Here is a 21,201-nt window from a genome sequence, read left to right on the forward strand (position 1 = left end):
ACGTGATGTTGAGTTCTTCCTGTCCAAATAAGGAGGCGGTGGACTTGGAATAGGAGTGGCACTGCGCCGTAATTCGCTAGGGCTGGCTACGCTTGCCCCTGGATGGTGAGAGTATGTGTTCCTGTATCCTGAGGACCTATCGTTACTCCCGGTACGTGAACCATGTGCTGGTGTTTTCTCAGCAGCAATAGAAGAACGCTGTAGGCTTTGGCTGAGAGGAGCGCCGCCTTGTCTTTCGTTAGAGTTGATCTGGTCTGGCTCTTCGACGAAAGGGAGATTTTCCCGAAGGATGTCATTATTTTCAGTATATGGATCAAATACCGATGGGATTTCCTCGTCACCATTTAGCGACCCGCTGTCTCTTCTCATGTAGCTACTTTGGCTTGTATTCGCGATAGACCGCGGTGATTGAGGAGGCGACAACGGGTACTCTATAGCCCTTCCATTGGCGTCGTATCCGCTGTTTGAGCGTTTCGTTGATATGTACAGGCCTGAAGAGGCTGGCGCATTGTTAAATTGCCCGCGATTCTGCTCGGAAACAAGACTTTCTTGCTCTCTCCGGACAGGTGGTGGAGTTCCAAAACGATATTTGATCGATCTCGATGGTCTTTGGGACTTTGATAGAGCATTGCCATCATTGTTCGTTTGGCTCTGCTCATGCTCACGGAATCTATGCTCCGGCGAGAAATCTGAGGGAGTTTTGACAGATGGAACAGGATTTGAATGGCGTCTTATGTTACCGTGTTTGTCATTCCTCTCGGACGTATTGCCCTTGGACTCTTCTGGAAACGACATGGAGGCTTGAGAAGGCATACTTTGTCTTCGCTCAGGTGATATCATCTCAGTTCGATTTTCATCTTCTCGGGGAACCGGCGATTGGCCGAGGCCCATGAGGATGTCTCTCATTGCATCATCGATACTCCCCTGTCGAAACTTCGCTGCCAGAAACGGCGGGGGTCCTTGTAACCACGATTCAAGCGTTTGATGCGTTGGAGAAGTATCATAAGAGCTTGCTCGTTTTGGCGCTTCAATGGCAGCCATTTTTGGGGGTTTCTCTTCTTCGGGAGTTGTTTCCCCGGACTTCGCGTTACGGCTTGTGTCATCCAGTTGGGCCATTTCAAACGGTGAACGCCTAGGATCAGTTTCAAGATTGGAATCTTCAAAAGCTGTCACTATTATGCATGTTAGTCAAAGATCTATGAAATAGCGTGAGAAGTAGCTCGTTGCACGTACCTCTTGGATCAGCGGTGTCCTTCTTCTCATTTTTCCAAAACGGCCAATAGTGCATCGCACTTTGTATAAGACCAGGCGAGATTGTGACTTGTCCGAGATTGTTAGCTGAGAACTGCTTTATTATAATAAAGGGCAAACTTACGTTGTACTCGCTGAAGCTTATCTACCTCGCTCGTAGCCACTACCATGAGTAATGCCTTTGCACATGCTGAAGCCGTTGCAGCAGCGTAGTCTTGCCATTTCTCGTTCTTATGTGAGTCTGAATAATCGGCAATCCCTCGAATAACAACGCAGGGGAAGTCATTCAACAGTCCTGCCGCTTCCATCTCGATACAAAGGATGTCGTTGTTAAAATTCTTAGACAGCGAGTCTCGGAAATTGGCGTCTTTGATTACTTGATTGCCCGATGCAATCAGACCGCAGTATATCATGGGGCTCTCTCTTTTGCTTCTCCGAACCAGTTTAGTCTTATCGCAGAGGCGACAATTGTCTTCATCTCCATCGTCTCCCTCTATATGGTTGTAGCTTGGATGAAACAGGAGGTCTTGAAGAGAGTCCGATTTTGAATAGCTATTAGGTATATCAGGATTAGTTTCTAGCCTCCTTAGATATTTAAGCATATTTTTTCGCATTGTAATATAATCAGCTTTAAATCTTGTTAATCCTGTAAGTAAAGCTGTTGGCGGAGGAGCGAGTGATCCCGTTCGTACGAACTGGCCGGCCTCTGTCTTGCCCATGTCCCACTGGACAACTCCAGGCTCTGTACCACTAGGGCAGCTAATAACCACATCTCCAAGCCGAGTTTTATGAGGGATACCTCCACCTACCCCTACCATTAACCCGACTCGGATATTCGGAAAGCTGGACACCATTCTCGTTGCAACTGTTACTGCAGTGTTATTGCCAACCCTACCTAAGGGCAGACCAGCAATAACAACATTATGTTTACCAATGCGTCCGAGCATGTATGTATTGCGGTCACCCACTGGGTTAGGGAGGTCCTGATGCTTATGATCAAGCATAAAAATTGCAGCAGCTTGTTCGTTTGGTAACGCACAAACCCATCCGATAGTGTAATCATTGTGAGTGAGTCGTGGACGGGACTCGTAGTCGTCCATAATGACTGATGTTTGGGCTCAATGACAAGTTCGTGTTCTAGGATAGTATACGTATTTGACCCTCAAAGTAAATTTAAGTTCTGAGTAGAAGATAACCCTTGCTCGACAAGTATTCCTGGAAGTGTATGATGCGAGAACCTAGGGGGACGGATGCGGATATTGACATATTTACATGAAAATATTGGTAGTCAACGGAGCCGCACAAGTCATAACTAATAGGTATGCATGTATGTACATGTGCATGTATGTGCTCAGTGTCCCACTACCAGATCTATGACCCAGCAGCATCCCCTCTCCAAAAACGCATACTAGGCGCAATTCAGACGCAAGTCGAGCTTTGACAACATCACCACGTTAGCATCGTTTTTGGCGCTACATTATTTACGGGTTTAATAGCGAACCTCCCGTCGCCATTATCCCAAATGCCAGATATTGTGCCAATATTATGCCTGGCTACCCAATGTCAGGACGACATATCAGAGCGCACCACGCATGCAGCCTCTTGGAGGGAATACGTGGACCAAGAGGAATAACAGTATTAATCTACGAGCCTCATTATGCTGTCAAATCGAATTGTTGGGTGATAGCCGATAGCGGCTCGGATGGCCGGAAATGGCAGCGCATCATGCAGCTCTTCGGTGATGTGTTGGACACTTTTTATTGTACAGCGTCACGCGGCAGGAAAAAAAAATAGTTCGTGGCTTCTATCAGTGACAACCTCCTTTGGAGTAGATGGTCCATTTATAGGTAGATATCTCCACAATGAGGCGTCGATGCAGGAAGAATTGGGAAGAATTGGCCAATTAGATTATGCATGTAAGCTGGCAACGTCATATGGAACATGTGGAAGCACATCAATTGCATTCCAAGTTACTGGGAACCACGGCCACAAGAACTGTGTACAACATTAACACGCAATGTTTAGTGGTTACTGCTAGGTAACAGGTTCAAGCAGGGAGAGAATAAGGTGAAGAGCTTGTGTCATATTTGACATGATCTCACGGAAGCATCATGGATTGAGTCACATCGCGATATCAGGCACATCCGACCATTGGCAGTGGAGAATTCGGGGTCCTGTCAAGGAGTTTTCTTGGGTTTAGATGTCACTGTCTTCCTTTTAAACATATGCAGACACGCTGTTTTATACACACGATTACTTTCTAAGCCAAGCATTAAGAGAACCTAATCTCAGGTCTGCACAAGAACCGATGTAAAGTCTTCTACTAAATATCCTTTATCAAAAAATAAAGAAATTCTTTATTCAGTCTCAAGTTTCGCTATTTACGACATAAGGTGTATATGTGCTCTTCTCAGATGTTTGGAGCGAGGCTGCATAGAGGACGTCTTTCTAGCTAGTCTCTATGAAAGAATTAGTCAACAAGTTGGCGCTTGTTCAGGTTGCCTAATTCTTAATCGTAGAATTTCTCTCGATTGACAACCAATAAAAACCATCCAGCCTCTAATGATCGATGTGTTGATTCCAAATGCCGATTGCCGATAATCTGAAGGAAGCCATACATGATCCTCGAAGCCGATCCTTATCCATTCCTTATCTGGACTGAAACTAAGACCATTAAAGACCAGATTTGGTGTTAACCCCTGAATATCTGCTATCTCTTCCATAGAAGTTCGATTCATGACCAAGGTTCCGACATCTGTATACAAGCGCATTTTAGAAGCTGGGTCGTATCGCAAGCTGCGAACTTCACCAGTCTTAAGGGTTTGCCGAATCTTGCCCGTTGTTGTATCACAGAAACAGACTGTTCCATCATTCAATGCCGAGGCTATTACTTGACCATCAGGGGAGAAGGTAATCGCTAGAATGGACTCAGTGTAGCCCTCAAAAGTCTGCTGATGTGTGCCTGTCGCTAGGTCCCAAAGCTGAACTGTACTATTACTAAATCCCAAGGCAGCTAGTTGGCTCTTAGGCGAGAAAGCAATACTTAGCACAAAAGTGCCGTTGCTTTTAAGGAGTTGTTGGTGCGTGCCAGTAAATGTATCCCAGACTCGAACTGTTTCATCATTTGATGCCGACGCCAGCAGCCGGCCATCAGGTGAGAAGACGGCTTCCGTAATTGGCTTGCTATGGCCCTCAAGTGCCAGCTGGTGAGTACCCGTTACTATATCCCAGAGCTGGATTGTATTATCATCGTCAAACCCCCGCGTAGCTAGCTTGTCATGAGGTGAGATAACCATTGTCCGCATTGACTCACTATGGCCCTGAAGCGCATGTTGATGCACACCTGTTACTGCATCCCATATTCGAATCTGATCTATGAATAGTGAGACCAGCTGCCGGCTATCATACGAAAAGATAACCTCAATAGCTATTTCGCCATGGTCATCTAATGTCTGTCGAAATGCCCCAGTTGTTGCATCCCAGAGCTGTACTGTACCATCGACAGATGCTGACGCTATTATTTTGGCATTCGGTGAGATGCTAACAGCTGTAATCCGGTCTTTGTGGCCCTCAAGTGCCTGCTGGCGGGTACTCCTTGTTATATCCCAAAGTCGGACTGTTTCATCATGAGATATGGATGCCATTAGAAGATTGTTAGGCGAGAACATGATACCAGTGATATCGGCGCTATGCCCCTTCAGAGTCTGATGGCATACTCCTGTTACTGTGTCCCAGACACAGATTATATCATGGCCTGTCGCTGCAACTAGCTGACCGTTGGGCGAGAAGACAACGTGCATTGTTATGTCTTGAGGGAGCTTTAATTCTTGTTGATGTGTGCCCTTTGTGACATTCCAGAGCCGGACAGTGCCACCGTATGTTACATATGCTACTAGCTCGCCGTTTGGTGAGAAAGAAGCCGTGCTAGCCCAAGCATCGTGGTCTTTAAGCACCTTGTCATAACTGCCCGTTACTACCTCCCAGAGGTAGAATGTACCATCGTCTACTGACGATGTTATTAACTGGCTATTAGGGGAAAAAACAACAGCATTGCTCGAATGGATATTATATTTAATTGTTTGCAGACATATACCTTTAATATCCCAGAGTTGGACTGAACCGTCATTTAACAATAATGCAATGAGTCGGTTGTTAGATGAAAATTTGACTGCTGTAACTAGGCCATTATAGTCTTTAAGTGTTTGCTGAGAGGCGCCAGTTCTGGTATCCCAGATCCGGATTGTATTATTTGTTAATATTGACGCTGCTAGATGCCCATCAGGCGAAAAGACAACTGCATCGATCCGAGGTAGTCCATCGTCTTCCATATTGACTTCTGTAAAAAGACTGCCTTCGCCCACAAGTGTTTGTTGGAGAGAGCCAGTTGTTGCATCCCAGAGCCGGATTGTATGATCGTTTGACGCCGTAGTTATTAACCTGCCATCGGGCGCAAAGAATATTTCTGTGACTCTTTCGCTGTGACCTTTAAGAGTCTGTCTGTGTGTTCCCGTTGTTACGTCCCAGAGCCGGATCATGCCGTCTTCTGATGCGGATGCCAAGGTCTGGCTGTCAGGCGAGAAAGCAAATGCTGTGATGGCTTCGCTATGGCCTTCGAGAGTCTGCCATTGTACATCCCAATCAGACTTCACCCCTTGGATACTATCAATATCCACGAGGCATTCATTCCAAAAGTTTTGCCGCACCTTACTCGATGTCGGAGAAAACATCAAGGAGGCAGCATAGATTTGTAGAGGTGCTCGATCGATGATTGACCCGAAACTAGAGATGAATCTGCTTGCATCTGCTGTGAAAAGAACAAGCTCTGCAGGTACATCGGGCAAACGCTGCGAGAGTTAGCTCGGCAATGATACATTAAGAGGCCCGCTTACCTGAAATATCTCTAGAAGCCTCCTAATGGCCATGGCTGCGTCGGATAACCTTCCCAGGATTGCAAGGACTTCTACCCAGTGAAGCAAGTGTTTATATATTAATGTGGGTATTTCACTATTCATTCGCTGTTCACCGTGTTGTAGGTGATATATCCAATAAAGGCAGGCATACTTAAGGTCGGGAGTGATATGTTTATCCACGATATGCTGATCAATGTCCTTTCTGCGCTTGCCTAGCTGTTTAACATTGCAAATATCCCGTTTAAGCATTGCATTCATATGACCAAGACACTTTGTGGCTAGCGTGGTGTGAGTGCTTGCGGTGTCTATAGAATATATGCTATTTCCAGGCCGTTCCGTGCTGAGAATGAAGTCGCTGAACGATTTATGTAGTAGCCGCACGGGAATATGGTCCTCGGCAGGGATATTCAACACTGCGTGTAACTCTGGGAGCCACCAGACAACGTCATCTATATCCATCTGGAGAAGAGCGGCGAGTGATGCAGCCGGCATCGGATCCACTAGAAGGACAAGTGACCCAAGGATTTCCAACCGGCTGTCAAATTCTGCTGGCTCTAGACCAGAAAAGACCTGGTTAAGAATGGGTTCGTAAATCTGATGAAGCTGCGACTGACGATCATCACACTGTTTGAGCCATATCCGTAACTGCTCTTTCGGATTCTTGGGGCGCCGTTCACCATGAACAAATCGACAGAGAGTCGCGGCATAAATGAACAAGGGTTCAGGAGTCGTAGCTAATTCCACCAGGCGGTCTAGTTCTTCTTTCGTGGGCCAAGGGTTTTGCTGAACTCTGCGTTTCTTTCTGATGTCTGCGAAATTATTCTCCAAGAAGGTTTGGATGTCTGACTTAGTTTCAGCGGAGAATCTCCCATCGAGGAGCTCAATGTTGCAAAAGTCCCTGTCCTTTTGAAGGTCCATGAATGCATCTCGGATCTCAGGAGATGATCTGCTTGTGAGCAGCACGCGCAAGCGTATTGTGCGCAAGGTCTGAAGTTGGAGAAATAGCGTGATAATCCTCGATAAGTGATCTTCATTCTCGCACTCATCTAGGGCATCGAGGATGATAACGCTAGCTAGGCGGGGCATGTTATCAGGAGGAAGCTCTGCAAGAGGGCTTAGAATGAGCTTTTTGAACTGAAATTCAAGGGCCATCCCCTCAATTGCGTCCTTGTCCAAACCGGAGAGAGATCTTCTGAGGTGTTCTCTCATAGAAGGTATCTTTTCCATCATCTGCATTGCAATAGTAGAAAATAAGCGAGCGGTGCCGTTGCGGCCTTGCTGTCCTCTTTTGAAGAAATATCCAGCAACCAATCGATCTTCACTATTCAAGACGTCCGCAACAGTTCGCGCAATCGTAGATTTACCAGTACCTGCAGGGCCTGAAAGCCAGAACAGGGGTTCGGCAGAGTCCTTGTTTGCCCACTGAATGATTGTTTCTTGGATATGTACCCTAGTACCGCTTTCGCATTTTGGGCTATCTTGAACATCAGCACTGTCATACCGTGCTTGGCTGACAGTAGGAAGATCTATTGGGTGATCTTCGAGTAATTGACTAATTCCTGGTTAGCATATATTTAGTATAATTAAATCTTTAACGTACTTTGTACGCTCATGTATCTTGAGATGCTTAGATGAAACGTCGAGATGCTCTGTAGAGACTTGAATATGTTGTCTCGCGATTGACAAAAGCGATTGTATATCGGTACAACTCTGTTGCGTAGCTTCATCAATAGCTTCTAGGGCTTTCCGTGATGCCACAGTATTTAAATTGCTCCAATCCCTTATCATGGTGAGTTCTAGATCTTTAATTACCGTAAGCATTCCTTTCCAGTCATCAGACCCAGAGATATCGCGCCCCACGTTGGCAAGCCAGTTTCGATAGAAGCGCAAAACATTCTTGATCTGGAATTCGAGTATGTGCTGGTAAAGATCAATAATTTGAGTCTCGAAATTATCTTTCATATTTGAGGCATGTAAAGAGTCTGGCCATAGGAGATGTTCGAATTCCATGTAGTAACGTATACGAGAAGTAACGTATATAAAACCATCTCGACTCGCCTCTTCTGCAGCACTTGGGCTTGTCAGGACGGGTAGAAGGATGCAGACGCCAGCCCATGCAAGGGATGCCTCAGGTGATGCTTTCACAGCTTCATCAATAAGGGTCTTGATATTTTGGACGAATTTTGCAGCTTCCGCGACTTGGTCCTTGAGAATAAATTGGCGGCCGAACAGCATATACCTTGTCTGCTTTTCGTCCACGCGTTGCAATCCGCGTTTCGTGATATCCTCCAATTGTTTCTGGCGTTCATTGGAGTCAGTAGAGATCATACTCGTTGTATTATTCAGATCCTCATCCGCAATTGACGTGTTCTGCGATATACCATTTCCGGCACATGTTGCACATGTAAGCTGATATGAACCAAACACGGCTGTTAAATAGACGTACTATTACTATAGTTCAGTTCTTTCGAGAGTAGCTGCTCATATCTATCTACCAACGGCTCATCCGCTTTTCGGAGAGAATCGTAAGCGCGATCCCATAACGATGGTCTCGTAATCGACTGCCCAGAGGATGCGGGGGATAGGATTGTGGGGGTAGAGGAAGCGTCTGATGGGAGTATTTGTCGGCTGGGAAGAATTCCAGCAGGGCTTTCGGCAGATGTCACAGTGATCTGTGGTCCTGTGGACGAAGTTGTCTTTGTGCGCAAAGTCTGTTGATGGATGACAAGTGATGGGTCAGAGAGAGTGCCGGCGTCTAGAGACTCTGTATTGCTAGGCAGCGGTGCTGTCTGCTCTGGTTGGGCGTCGCTTGCGGAACTGAGATTATCATCATTTCGACGGCGACTGCGACTCCTGAATATCTTTGACAGTCCCATGGCATTGACAAATTCATTAAGAGCACAATAAATGCAGTAGTTTCAGCAGTAAAGGAAGACAAGCAGGCGAATGATACAATTCAGTGAGAGTGAATTATTGAGGAGTTCAAAATGCGGCACGGAGTGTTAGGGGCCTTGATTGGTCCACGGACAGTAAATCTCCACGCATGCATATGCATGTGAGATGGGACTTCGCTAATACGATATAAGCCCGACCCATGATAATGATTCTATATATTTTTTTATTGACTCTCGCTGACTTCCATGACTGAAATAAAACTCCTCCCAGATGTTACAGAGTAGAAGACCTTGATCTATGCTATGACTTTGTTTCCCATCCATTCTGTTCTCTTGAAGAACGCCTGTGTTGAAGTGAAAAGTTAGTCCAAGTTGTTTTTATAATCCCGCTGTGTCAGGAGGTATGTTGGTAACAATCTGGAAACTATAGGAATTTACTATGCAACTGTTTTGCCATTGAGGCGAGCTATATAGATAAAGCAGAAGCGTCGCAAGTGAGTTGACTTCTCCTATATTCTTCTAGCTTCCACTAGCGACCATCAGTTGCCGTTTTTATTTTGAAGCTGTTATATCATTTACGACCCTGGCTGTGGAAAACCATAATCCTATCTAGGCGAAAAGGTCGGGTGTTTCTTATTGTTTTTATTTCGTTGGTTCCATTGATGTTTCCCTAGGTCTTATTATTATAGAGCGGATATGCTGAACACCCCACCACATACGACCAGTAAAGGAAAAATTAGAAGCTCCATTCACCTATTTCACGACAAGCGGAGGACAGAAAAACCGAGACTGGGAAGATTTCGAACACCCATAAGTCATACTACACGCCTATAAAAGGAGTAGCTGCTATATCTACATTTCCCTATTGTATCTATATTTCTTTAGTAACTGCTGCTATATTTATATTTTTCTAGTAACTGCTACTATTTTTAAATTTTTCTAGTAAATGCTACCATATCTATGTTTTTCTAGTAATTGCTACCATATCTACGTTTTTCTAGTAACTGCTACTATATCTACGTTTTTCTATCAACTGCTAATATATTTATATAATAAAGTTTTAGTTGCTGGCTGAATAGGTGTTCTACGAGTTATTTAGGTGCTTATATTACTGAATGTATACACGTATTTACCCCGCGGTCTGGCCCTTTCTTACCTCCGCTTGTGCGAGTCCAATGCCTTCTATTTTTTGCATGGCTCAAGGCCGTTCTCTTAATACGGAGAACGTATTGTTTCGAGAATAAGACGACAGCGTCAACCGAAACCCACCGTGTCATGTAATTTCTTCATCCACATCATAGACTCTCTATTGCTCCTAAATCAAGAGGACGGACAGCTGGATTACATGCTTACATTCTTACATATCTGGTTACTCATATAACATCTTCTAATCCAATCTATGCTATTAGTCGTGGATTCTTGACTAAGATATCACCAAAAGCCAATGGAAACTGCTCGACGAACTGTGTGACTCTAAGATGCGTGTGACAACTTGTCTTGAGATGGTAAGTACGGTTACCCATAGGTCTAAGAACATCGTCATACGTCGGACAATATGATCAGCAGTAACTGTGAGAATATTTATATTACTACTACCGAAAGACCAACTCTATCTATTGGTGTTGTTTATGGGAAGTTGAAAACTATAAATAGAGGGTAAAGCTTCCTGCACATTTTGTTTCAAGCTACCACGAATAAGCTATTCAGACAACCTAACTTATTGACTATTTACCTTTACCAATCAAGAATAAAACACAGATTAACCGCCAAAATGCGCACCTTTTCTGCCGCAGCCTTCCTTTCAATTGCTTGTGCTACTGGCATCAATAGCCAAAATATCGGCTCATTTGATACATTCACGGATACGCAGTGTAGTGAGGGAAGGGAGGGGGTGACTATTCCGGACCTAATCACGTACCACACGGTCTCTTCTAATTTTGCATCCGTCAAGTCTTATTCTCTTGAGTGTGACCGTAAGTTTCCAAGCCAAAAGTCCATTCTACGTTTTCGAGTGGAGAATAAATGTTCTAAAATTTAATCTATCAGTTCTGATTTGTATTGTGCACGGAGACTGGTGTCCCTTAATCATTCCCCCAGGCGATTCGTCGTGTTATGAGCTCTATGGAACTCCTCGGGGCTGGAGACTTTCCTGTCCTGATAAATTTATGCTGCCATGACTTAGTTTATTTGCGGAGGCTTTTTGACGAACCCCATGATAGATTGAGAGTCCGGTTTAGTGACTGAGACAAGGCTAGCCCAGGTTTTTAATGTCGAGGAAGTTCATCTCCTCAATTTATATAGAAACGTCGACAATTTTACGCCTTAAATCTACTCCTAAGTACTTTTGAAGCTTTATTCCAAGCTAGACTTGGCCGCAGTAGCTTGAGGAAATGATTTCCTGACTTGTTCTTATATATGCCGACAATTCTTCCCCAATTGCCCCTTGAAATAGCTTTTAAATGCGTATTTCTCATCAGTATTATGTTGATATAACTTTAGGAAGCGCATACGTTCGTTTTAAGGCGTTTTCATTTATTTCTGATCTGCAGTATATTGTAGAGCTCGCTCCCCCATTTTTTGTCATCCTTTTATTCGTCTTCTTTCATTCGACCGCCTTGCACGAAGAAAGCTTCTACTTTGGAGCCAGTGTTATCAAGCTTCTCATCTATCCTGTGTGTTAAGAGTTGGTGGTTATATGTGAGCGTAGCACACATGAATACTTTGGCTCCATGGTCTCGCGGCCCCCCTGTTGGAGAAGCCATCGCCCAAGATTGAAAGGTGGCGGTAACTCTGCATTGGGCTGTTTACAACAATCTCTTTAATAGCTTGGCAATGCTCACGCATTTCAGGCAATGTGTTTGACGATTCAACTTGTGTATATACTTCTCCTCAGTAGTAATGCTACGAATGCTCCGATGAGGAATTGTACCCCTTCGCTACTCCATCCCCATAAACTCAACAGCAATACGCCAAAGAGTAAACACTCTGCAAAAATGCTCATTCATACCACCGAAAAACCTGTAGCTCCGACAAACAAACTCAAGCCGCCTCGGAGAGCTTATTGGAAGCCCCTTAAGAGGCTCATCCGTAGACGCCGGCTCATCCGCAGAAAAACGCAGCCGGATACTATGAGTCGAGAAAAACTGAGCCACCTGACTGTTCTGATCCGCTCTCCAGTTAAAAACGCTCTCGCCCATATACGCAATGGCACTGACGAGGTCATCTTTAAACCTGTCAGGATTTCTTCTTTGGGCCGCTTCCACTTGTTCTGCCAAAGCAAAACCGTACCATCTATTTCCGGGAACATGCTATTATAACACGTCAGTCAAGCGGCCACTATCAATGAATGCATAAACTTACCGTGCCCCCCGGTCCTCCAGAAATGCCTTCTTCAGGAGCACTTCCTCCAGAAGCTCCCCCAGAGACTCCTCCAGCAGAGCCTGCACCACCGGATCCACTACCTGAATTACCAGGCGGGGAGGACTGGAGCATCTGGATGACGGTATTCATTTGCCTAGACAACCCTGCAACATCATCACGCAATTGCCGAATATCGCCGTTGCTTGGGGACTGACCGGGATTAGGGGTCTGTGCAGGAGTGGTCTGTCCAGGACTGGGGTTGATAGTTGGGACGGGAGTGGGATTCGGGCCAGGAGTGGGAGTGGGAGTGGGAGTGGGATTCTGTCCGGGGTTAACAACACCAGCGGCCGTATCAGTCTCCGCAACAGCTTGGGGCGGAAGAAGCCCAATGAGTTCTTTGGTATAGGCTGCCGCTGTTGCTGCCGCATACCGCTGCCATTGATCGTTTTTATGCGAGTCTGCATAATCGCATATGCCACGGATAACCAGGCAAGGAAACTGGTTCATTAATCCAGCTGCTTCCATCTCAAAGCAGATGCAGTCTTCCCCTGTCCGTTGGACCATTTCCGCGCGTACTTTTGGATCTCTGATGAGCATATTTCCCGATGCGATAACTCCGTAATGGATCACAGGATCTTTTGAGTCTCTCTTGACACGTCCTTGCAGTTGTGTTGGATCACAATTCGAACAGTCGTCGCCCCCTTCGTGGGGGTATGTAGCGTTGAAGAGCCTGTCATTTCCAACTCCCTGGTAGGTATAACTCGGACCACCATTGTTTGGTTGACCAAGACGGGGAAATCTGCTGACCATTTGAGCAAGGTACTGAGGGACTTGGGGCTCTTGAAGACCATGGCGTGCTTGCAGGTTAGTGACCGCACTGCGAAGAACCCTAGGAGGACTGTTTAGAAATCCGGTACGTCGGAATTCTCCTCCCTGAAGGGCCTTGCCAAAGTCATATTGAACCACGCCACCGCTGGTTCCCTCTGGACGGCTCACAACAATATCACCAAGACGAACGTCTCTGCCTGGTCTAGGGACACCGGCTCCGATGCCAACCATGAGCCCAAATCGAACTTGAGGAAAGGACAATAAGGTAGTGACAGCGGTACCAGCAGCGGAAGCAGTTCCATATTCCCCAGCAGGAAGCGAGGCAATAACTATGTTAAAGGAGTTAATGTCGCCCCAGGAATAGGAATTGCTGTCATTTGGAGGCTGAATGAAATCATGAGGTCGCGCATGCTGATTATCAAGCATGCCAATTGCTGCCGTTTGTTCATGGGGCAGCGCGCTGATCCATGCAATCGTGTATGAATCGCGGCTGTAGGATCTGTTGGGGGGTGGAGTGGCTGACATGGTTGAAGTGGTTCAAGCTGATATATGTAAGTTGATGAGGATAGAGATGTAAAGTCAACCAGGTTATTCCTGGAAACTTGCCAGTTTATATAGAGTTCAACAGATATACACCCGTCAGGTTACACACAGATATATTGGGCATCTCGAAATATGGCCTGTCAAGTTGAATAAGCTATGAGCCGTCTTGCAGGAGGGGCTTCAATGCTATTGGTGAATTCAACTTGACTGCGGCTGAAACTGTGCCGCTTCAGCTGTCAAGATGCAACCCAATTAAAATGCAACTGCAATAGTCCCAGACTTATGTCAATTGCTATTGGTTTGTAGCTCGTCATAATGATCTGACAATACTACATGTCTGCATATTTGATTTTTGACAAAAGGTCATTTACGTGGCATAGCTCTATTGGATTCTAGATTGTTTTGTTCGCAAGGCATGCATGGGGTATATGTGGTTGGGTATGAATGAGGCTCTGCGATCAGATACATGCGGGGGAGTGCCCATTCAGAACGCCCAGTTGCTATTCAGCATCCCGCATCTCATACTCAGAATTACACGTAATGATAACATCTGGTACTAATGAGTATAATCATAGTATGATAATAGAAGAGAATAGTAATAGTAGCAGACACTCAAGGTGTTGGGTATCTACAGCCTAAGTAAGTGAATACCTGTATGTAGTCTTACATAAAGGGTTGTCCTTTGCATAGCTAAATTGACAAACCGGTGCACCTACAAGTTGTTATCGTAAGTTGTTATATCCATAGATATTTACTATCTCCCTTTGCAGCTAGTCAACTCTGTCAATTTAGGGTCAATTGCCGTCCACATCAAGCACATAAACTGGGACTGTACTGGTTCTGTCCCCAGTTATTCGAGTACGCTGGCGTGTATATGTAACTTTTATGTTCCCAGCTCACCCTGGAGTACATTGGCAGCTTGTTGATGAAAAGTTTTCACCTTCCTTGCAGTTGGATTCGTGGCTCAGAAACTTGCTGGTTAGACATAGTGAGCTCCAAGTTCATGCGGTTTCGATTTACACAGCGATTCAACTTGAAAATCCAAAGTTTACGATAGTGTCCCCGACAAAACAATTTCTAAAAAATTATCTCCATAGCCTGAATATTGATGCCCAATATCGAGGCACACAGGTTGTCAGTCATTGGAGTTCATTTACATGGTATGTATGATGAGGTCAGCACCCCTAGCTAATAGACTCCAACCCTGCGCTCAAACTCACCCAAGCCGTTCTATTTCCGCCTGGATAAACCTCCTTGTAGAGACTGAAACATACAATTGGTAATGTTTTGTACACTTATTACTTAGCTGCTTGTCTATGAACTTCTATCTTTCCCCTGTCTATCCCTTGGTCTCTATGTCTAATCTTTTCCAACCCTTGTTCTCCCTGCGGACGTCTCTATCTGATCTTCTATCCCATCTTCTTTTCGTACTGTACATTGTCTCTCTGTCTCCCATTCCCCAATTAATATATTACATGACACCCCCTTAATTTACAAGATCAAGACATCATTCACAGGTACAGTACCTGCGAAGTCATTCGTCTTCACCTTGGGCAGGAGTCGTAGTTGTCGGGTCCGCTTGATTTCCATCCCGCGTTTCCCAAAATATCGCTGGCTCTCATAGCTCCAATGGAATACACCACTGACGCACTGAGCCATGCCATCCACAAGGGTCTGTACTTCCAAATCTACAGGCCCGACGTATCGAGGGACTTGCGGATACAGGTAGTAGAACCTGTCCATCTTCTCATCAGCCAGATCTCCCGCCATATCAATGCCTTGTTGGACGTCAAGGTTGTACTGGCTCATGAGGATGGTAACGATGTTGTGCTCGTCGTCTCCTATAGCCTGCTCCTTGTTGTACGAAAGGATGTCCTGTGTGTGCAATCAGTAAGAGCCCTGTCACCGTCGCATACGCGTGTTCATCATCTGGAAAGGTTACATGTACCCACATTGGCAATAACGATGAGGTCCACCGCCAAGACTTCCAGTTCACGAATGACAGGATGCTCTCGGATATCATCCGGGATGTCACTGTTCATTTCGTAAAAGGCAATTGTTGATGGTGCGCCAGAGGTATGGCGTCGGACGGCAAGGAAGTCTTCCAAATCCAGGATACGTGACTCTGATCTGAATTGAGCCTGTTGGACCACAGAGTGAACATATTGTATCCAAGTTGCACCGAATCTAGCCCGAAAGGTCTCGGTAGCAGTACTAGGAAGGTGAAGCAAGAATCTAAAATCATAAGTAAGCTCTAAGCATGGGGTCGCTGCAGGTACGACTTTGCCACTTACTGTCGTATTATTTCACCTCCGATCCATTCCCCCTTTGGTCGAGGCGTCTCAGGACTTTTGAGAGTGTCAATCATGACCTGGGCTTGATAAAGAACTTCTTCCGGAGATGCCTTGTCGGAGTATTCGTCGAACATGAAGAAAAGATGCATAAGCTCGCATCCAGACCTGATTTGCTCTGGTTTGAAACATGTTAGTATCATTCGAATAATGAAGACTTAGAAAGGGACATGTGTCTTACCCTTCGTCATTCTTGCATAGCACATGCCCGCAAGGAGATCTTCACAAGTTCCTTTGGTTAGCTCGAACAGCGCGATTGGGAGTCAGGACACAACATTGGGAGACAAACTTAGTTTTCCTTTCTCATGAATAAGACATTGTGTTTCTTGATCAAAGGCAGTAAAACTTGCCGACCATTTCAAACACTCCTCTTCGACTTCTTCCAAGTAGGAGCTCACAAGTCTGGGCCATCTCCATCCTGCTTCAAGCGGCGGGAGTCTGACCTTCTGACAAGTTGTCTCCGGCAGTTGAGAGTTTGGCATTTTGCTTGATGGAAATGAGGCAAGTTGTTTATAAAAATTGTAGTTGTGTTTTTTCCTTTTCATTGTCCTAGACACTTATATTTATATTCATCTCAGCAATAGGTACAGGTAACTTCGTTTCTACGAAGACCCTATGAACCATCCATTTCTCTCAGCGTATTCCTACCCGGCATCGAATTCAGACCCCTGCAATCGGACTCCAGACGCCATCCCAGCTGCCGGGATTGGCACCCTGGTTTGGGCAGTTACCCGGTCTGACAGGTAACGGCTCACTTCCGGTTTTTAAACCAGGTTGTTGGGCCGAGTCCATTCTGCGCGCTTGACCTTACATGTGCCGCCCCCCTAAATTTCTTAAGGATTCTGACATACATACGGATAATGTTCCCCTATCTCTTTTCTCTATCCACATCTCGTGTCCCGCCTTCAAGTGCAGGTTACATACATAGGGGTGGCTTAACGTCTCCCCGTATTACGCCGTACCTGTCAGAAAATAGCGATCCCTGCAAGGTATCCGCGGCAATTGTAATTACCGGGGGCGGACGTCGCAGTAACTGGCCCCGACCATCCTCTGCTGGTTGCCACAAGCGAGTGATGGAATCCCATTCTGCCGGTAGCAGAGTAGTATTAATGTCGTCCTGCAAGACAGCAGTTTTCTAGAATTCCATTCTGTAGTACACAGTAAAGTATAGTTGAGGCCAATATACGAGTACTTGTCGCTACCATGGCCTGGCTAGAATTGCCTTCTCTTTACAGTATCCCGGCACTTGGCACCGTCTCAGCGAGCCATGCCTTGATTGCCATCACATTCTTCGGCGTTTCGTACTGGGTCTTGTCTGCAGTTTACTCAGTGACATTGCACCCTTTGTCCAGATTCCCAGGTCCATGGTACACCTCCTTGAGTTGTATTCCATTCTGGATCTCTGCTATCTCCGGACGACAGGTGCAATGGATGCAAAAACTCCACTCCAAGTACGGCCCGGTTGTCCGCTATGGGCCAAACGAATTGAGCTACATGGACGGCAGCGGTGCCGCCTGGAAGGCAATCCATGGCCATGAAAGGGGCGGCCGAGAATTCCCAAAAGCCAGAGAGTGGTTTGTTGCGCCGTATAATGGTGAGGCTCCAAATAGGCGAAATATATCTTGAGCAGGGTTAACAAAAACGTATCAGGTGTCTATGGGATCAACAGCGCGCCAGCGCATGAGGATCACCGTCGCTTCAGACAGGTTTTTGCTCCAGCGTTTTCGGAGCGAGCCTTGAAGCGACAGGAGCCAATCTTCCAGAAGAATATTGATCAGTTGCTTTCCTCATTGAGTGAAACTTCCGCCAATAGTCAGAGTGTAAACATGGTTGAGTTGTATCAATTCACCGCATTCGACATCATGGGGCATCTCACCTTTGGAGAACCGCTCGGCCTCCTCCAGAGCAACCGATACTCAAAATGGGTCGAGTCGGTGTTTGACTCTATCAAGGTTATTCCTATTGCACAAATAATTCAATATTACGGGATCCTAGACTTTGCTTTCAAACTTTTGGAACCACAATCTATTAAGGAGATGAAATATAACCACTTTAAGCATTCTGCCGATCGTGTCGATAAGAGACTCCAGAGAAAATCGGACGAAGCAGATATCTGGAGCTTGGTCCTCGACGCAGATCTAGACAAGCAACTGACTCTAGAGGAAATGCACTGCCACGGCGATGTCTTCATGCTAGCAGGCAGTGAAACAATAGGTATTTTCCCGAAATTTTTAATTCCCCGTTGCTGTAGAAGTATAGGGATTTAATTTTCTGATTTCACAGGCACGACACTTTCTGGTGTGACATACTACCTGCTCAAAAACGAAGAGAAGCTGGGTTTACTTCTGAGGGAGATCCGCGCAAAGTTTGGGTCTCAGGAGGAAATCAGTTTCCAGAGTGCCGCGGAACTCGTATATCTGAACGCATGTAAGTACACGGTTGCCACTTCACAAATCCAATTTTACTCATATGCACGTACTTAACCCTTTTGGAAGGTATAAAGGAAGCACTCCGGTTATATCCCCCGGTGCCAGTCGGAGTTCCAAGAGTGGTGCCGAGCCACGCATCAGGGATGAATATGCCTGGAGGCCCCGTCCCCGGTGGAACTCGTGTCTCTGTCCACCACTACGCCACCTACCGTAACCCCGATAACTTCCGGGATCCTGACAGCTTCGTCCCTGAGCGCTGGCTCAATGACCCTGCCTATAGCGGCGACAACCGTGAGTGCTGGCGCCCCTTCGCCTTCGGACCTCGGGACTGCCTGGGTCAGAACATGGCCATGCGGGAGACGCAACTCATCCTTGCTCGCCTCTTGTTCAAGTTTAATATAGAAATTTGCGACGGTGTGGAGGGCGCTTCGGACTGGGATGAGCAAAATGCCTATGTCCTTTGGGAGAAAAAGCCGCTCATGTGCCGACTCACATTGGCATCTGGTCACATGTCTTCCCCTGAGGAGGATTAGATTCCTTGTTGCGAGGAGTTATGAGTGTGGCAGAGCAATCAGGGGAAATCTCGCTCATTCGAACACTAAGTAGTTCTAGAACTCGAGGAAGCGAGAAAATCAGGGAAACGGGAAAAAGCGAATCTGAGTTATCATTCGGGCGCTAGGAAACTTAGGACTAGTTTTTAGAAACGGCATCACTTGTGGAAATTGGCAGATTGTATAGACGAAAGGCACCGTAGCCATTAATTAATTCTAATTCCTTCTTAAATAATACTCAAAATTCATACACCACTTTGACTGTCATGGGGATCACACTCTAGTAAGCATTACCGTGTCCTCGCTGAGAGTGGTCAGTATAGCTAGCTTTATCTTCACCTTCGTAGCTGTGCTGTACGGTGTAAGTTGTCTCGCGCAAGATATTGTTTGAGCCCGGCTTCAAGATATACTGGTCGCTTCTATTATCGTCTTCTAGCTGTTCGTGGGTTCTGTTGAGAGGGTTTGTGCCAGGCCGGCTGACTTTGGACAAGGCGTAGGAAGAGTCCTTCGCCTCTGTACCCTTAATCATGCGGACCAGCGGCCTGAAGAAGGGGATTGAGGCGGCAATGACAGTTGCACTAACCTCGGCAGAAAGCCAGATCAGAGGAAAGGCCGTTCCGTAGGTGAAGTCCGTGTTGCGAGCAACAAGGCCAATTGTGGAAGTCTTATAGATACCCACGACACCGGCTCTATAAGTTTTAAAGTTAGCAAGTACTCCAATATCTAAGGTAAGTGCAATATGCTGGGTGCGAGACGACTTACACTATACCCAAGCTCATAGAGGCAATGATACCAAACTTGTCACTGCTCTTCATCTGCAGGTTCCAGATAACTATAGCTGGGAATGCCGTAAGGACTAAATCCATGGCGGCCGAGTACCCTGCTGCGTATGATCCCAACCCAATGACAGCATCGTTCTGAACGCATCCTGGAGTAGGCGGGACCGAGCATTGAAAGAACTGGACAACAGCAATGCTGAACATGGACCCGTTGATGGTCACAAGCATGAACCACAACGCGGCCTTTTGCCAGGTCACAGTCACTAGCTTCAGTAGTGTCAAGATGAAGGAGGACTTGGACACGGCAACCGAGATGACGGCAAAGAATTGGCCTATCGGTAATAGGTATAGTAGACGCGGCAGCTTTGTCAAATCCGCGTCTTCATAGTGCTTCCCGAGCCCGAACTTTGTAGCATAAATCGACAAGACAATGAATGTCACAAAAAGCAACTAGGAAAGACATGGAAAAGTTAGTCGGGTAGTTTCCGAGAGACAAGACATGGCGCAACCTTACCCAGGAGAAGAGAAGCACCGCGTCATCAATGCCGAGTTTCGTAGACACAAGGTGTTTGCTGAAGAATCGCAAGCTCATGAAGACCAACGATAGTGCACTGCAAACTATCATTGTGACATTCATGGCCAGAGCCATAGAGTTCGGCATTTTGAATTGTTGCCGCTGCTTCGCACAGATGCCAAGTAAACGGAAGATATGCAACCGGTCTAGAACTCGTGCTCGCCTTTGTGAAAAGAGCAACTCACTAAAGTCGGGTCAGCGGACTTTTTAGAAAAATACGGCTTATAAAAGTTTTCCTAGTAAGAGTTTTCTTGTAAATGAGGTGGCTTGCTCAGGCTTGCCCAGGCAAGCGACTTATGGCTAGGAGTGCAGACAGACTCTACGAGCTACCAGGTTTATGCCGGCTCTAAGAGCTGTAGGATCACCCGGGGCAGGGCTCCCCTGTGCCGCGGTTCATCAACCTACTCCGTATATAGTTGTAGCCCCTGTTGATGCGAGCTCTCTCTACGGAAAACTGGTACTACTTTTACTTCCGGGCCGTTGGAGGGCGCCAGGGCTTCCGGCAAAAGAGTCCATCCGTATTACAAGGGCTCATGGTCAGCGTGCAAAGTCCAACGGAGAAGACAATTACCAGGCAACTAGGAATAAGCTGCGTGGGTATCCCCGGGTGCATCCGTCTGACTAAATAACGGGACGGGAAACTGATAGACGATCACTAACTGTATCTGGGGCATTAGAGCCTACGGAGTACATTCTCCGTATCTTACCTGGTTGACAGATTACATTTTGTG

At 46.2% G+C, this 21,201-nt stretch overlaps 6 protein-coding genes across 6 annotated transcripts; 1 reads left to right on the forward strand and 5 right to left on the reverse strand.

Moving 5' to 3' along the window:
- Positions 1-431: 431 nt before the first annotated feature.
- On the reverse strand, positions 432-2,351 carry V8C40DRAFT_282016 (nucleoside phosphorylase domain-containing protein; the record flags this gene model as incomplete). The annotated part of the gene is made up of 4 exons (XM_083221716.1): positions 432-730; positions 816-1,172; positions 1,234-1,320; positions 1,376-2,351. 4 exons carry the CDS (start codon positions 2,349-2,351, stop codon positions 432-434), a joined length of 1,719 nt encoding a protein of 572 aa, XP_083069589.1.
- Positions 2,352-3,615: 1,264 nt separating this feature from the next.
- On the reverse strand, positions 3,616-9,147 carry V8C40DRAFT_254141 (WD40-repeat-containing domain protein). The gene is made up of 3 exons (XM_083217758.1): positions 7,762-9,147; positions 6,141-7,713; positions 3,616-6,095 (listed from the first exon to the last, which is right to left on the reverse strand). Exons 1-3 carry the CDS (start codon positions 8,487-8,489, stop codon positions 3,726-3,728), a joined length of 4,671 nt encoding a protein of 1,556 aa, XP_083069590.1. The 5' UTR covers positions 8,490-9,147; the 3' UTR covers positions 3,616-3,725.
- A 2,757-nt stretch (positions 9,148-11,904) lies between these two features.
- On the reverse strand, positions 11,905-13,768 carry V8C40DRAFT_282017 (5'-methylthioadenosine/S-adenosylhomocysteine nucleosidase family protein; the record flags this gene model as incomplete). The annotated part of the gene is made up of 2 exons (XM_083221717.1): positions 11,905-12,363; positions 12,416-13,768. 2 exons carry the CDS (start codon positions 13,766-13,768, stop codon positions 11,992-11,994), a joined length of 1,725 nt encoding a protein of 574 aa, XP_083069591.1. The 3' UTR covers positions 11,905-11,991.
- A 1,509-nt stretch (positions 13,769-15,277) lies between these two features.
- V8C40DRAFT_269361 (terpene synthase family protein) lies at positions 15,278-16,328 on the reverse strand (the record flags this gene model as incomplete). Its single annotated transcript, XM_083220076.1, has 4 exons — positions 15,278-15,661; positions 15,739-16,021; positions 16,081-16,255; positions 16,319-16,328. 4 exons carry the CDS (start codon positions 16,326-16,328, stop codon positions 15,278-15,280), a joined length of 852 nt encoding a protein of 283 aa, XP_083069592.1.
- Positions 16,329-17,295: 967 nt separating this feature from the next.
- Positions 17,296-19,316, forward strand: V8C40DRAFT_254147 (cytochrome P450). The gene is made up of 4 exons (XM_083217759.1): positions 17,296-17,731; positions 17,788-18,351; positions 18,421-18,564; positions 18,633-19,316. The coding sequence occupies exons 1-4, from the start codon at positions 17,341-17,343 to the stop codon at positions 19,097-19,099; spliced, it is 1,566 nt and encodes a 521-aa protein (XP_083069593.1). The 5' UTR covers positions 17,296-17,340; the 3' UTR covers positions 19,100-19,316.
- Positions 19,249-20,682, reverse strand: V8C40DRAFT_81312 (uncharacterized protein). Its single transcript, XM_083223464.1, has 3 exons — positions 20,411-20,682; positions 19,880-20,346; positions 19,249-19,806 (listed from the first exon to the last, which is right to left on the reverse strand). The coding sequence occupies exons 1-3, from the start codon at positions 20,555-20,557 to the stop codon at positions 19,398-19,400; spliced, it is 1,023 nt and encodes a 340-aa protein (XP_083069594.1). The 5' UTR covers positions 20,558-20,682; the 3' UTR covers positions 19,249-19,397.
- Between the last annotated feature and the right edge of the window lie 519 nt (positions 20,683-21,201).

Source organism: Trichoderma camerunense, assembly GCF_050948025.1.
Source record: "Trichoderma camerunense strain CBS 138272 chromosome Unknown V8C40scaffold_18, whole genome shotgun sequence".
Taxonomy (NCBI): Eukaryota; Fungi; Ascomycota; class Sordariomycetes; order Hypocreales; family Hypocreaceae; genus Trichoderma; species Trichoderma camerunense.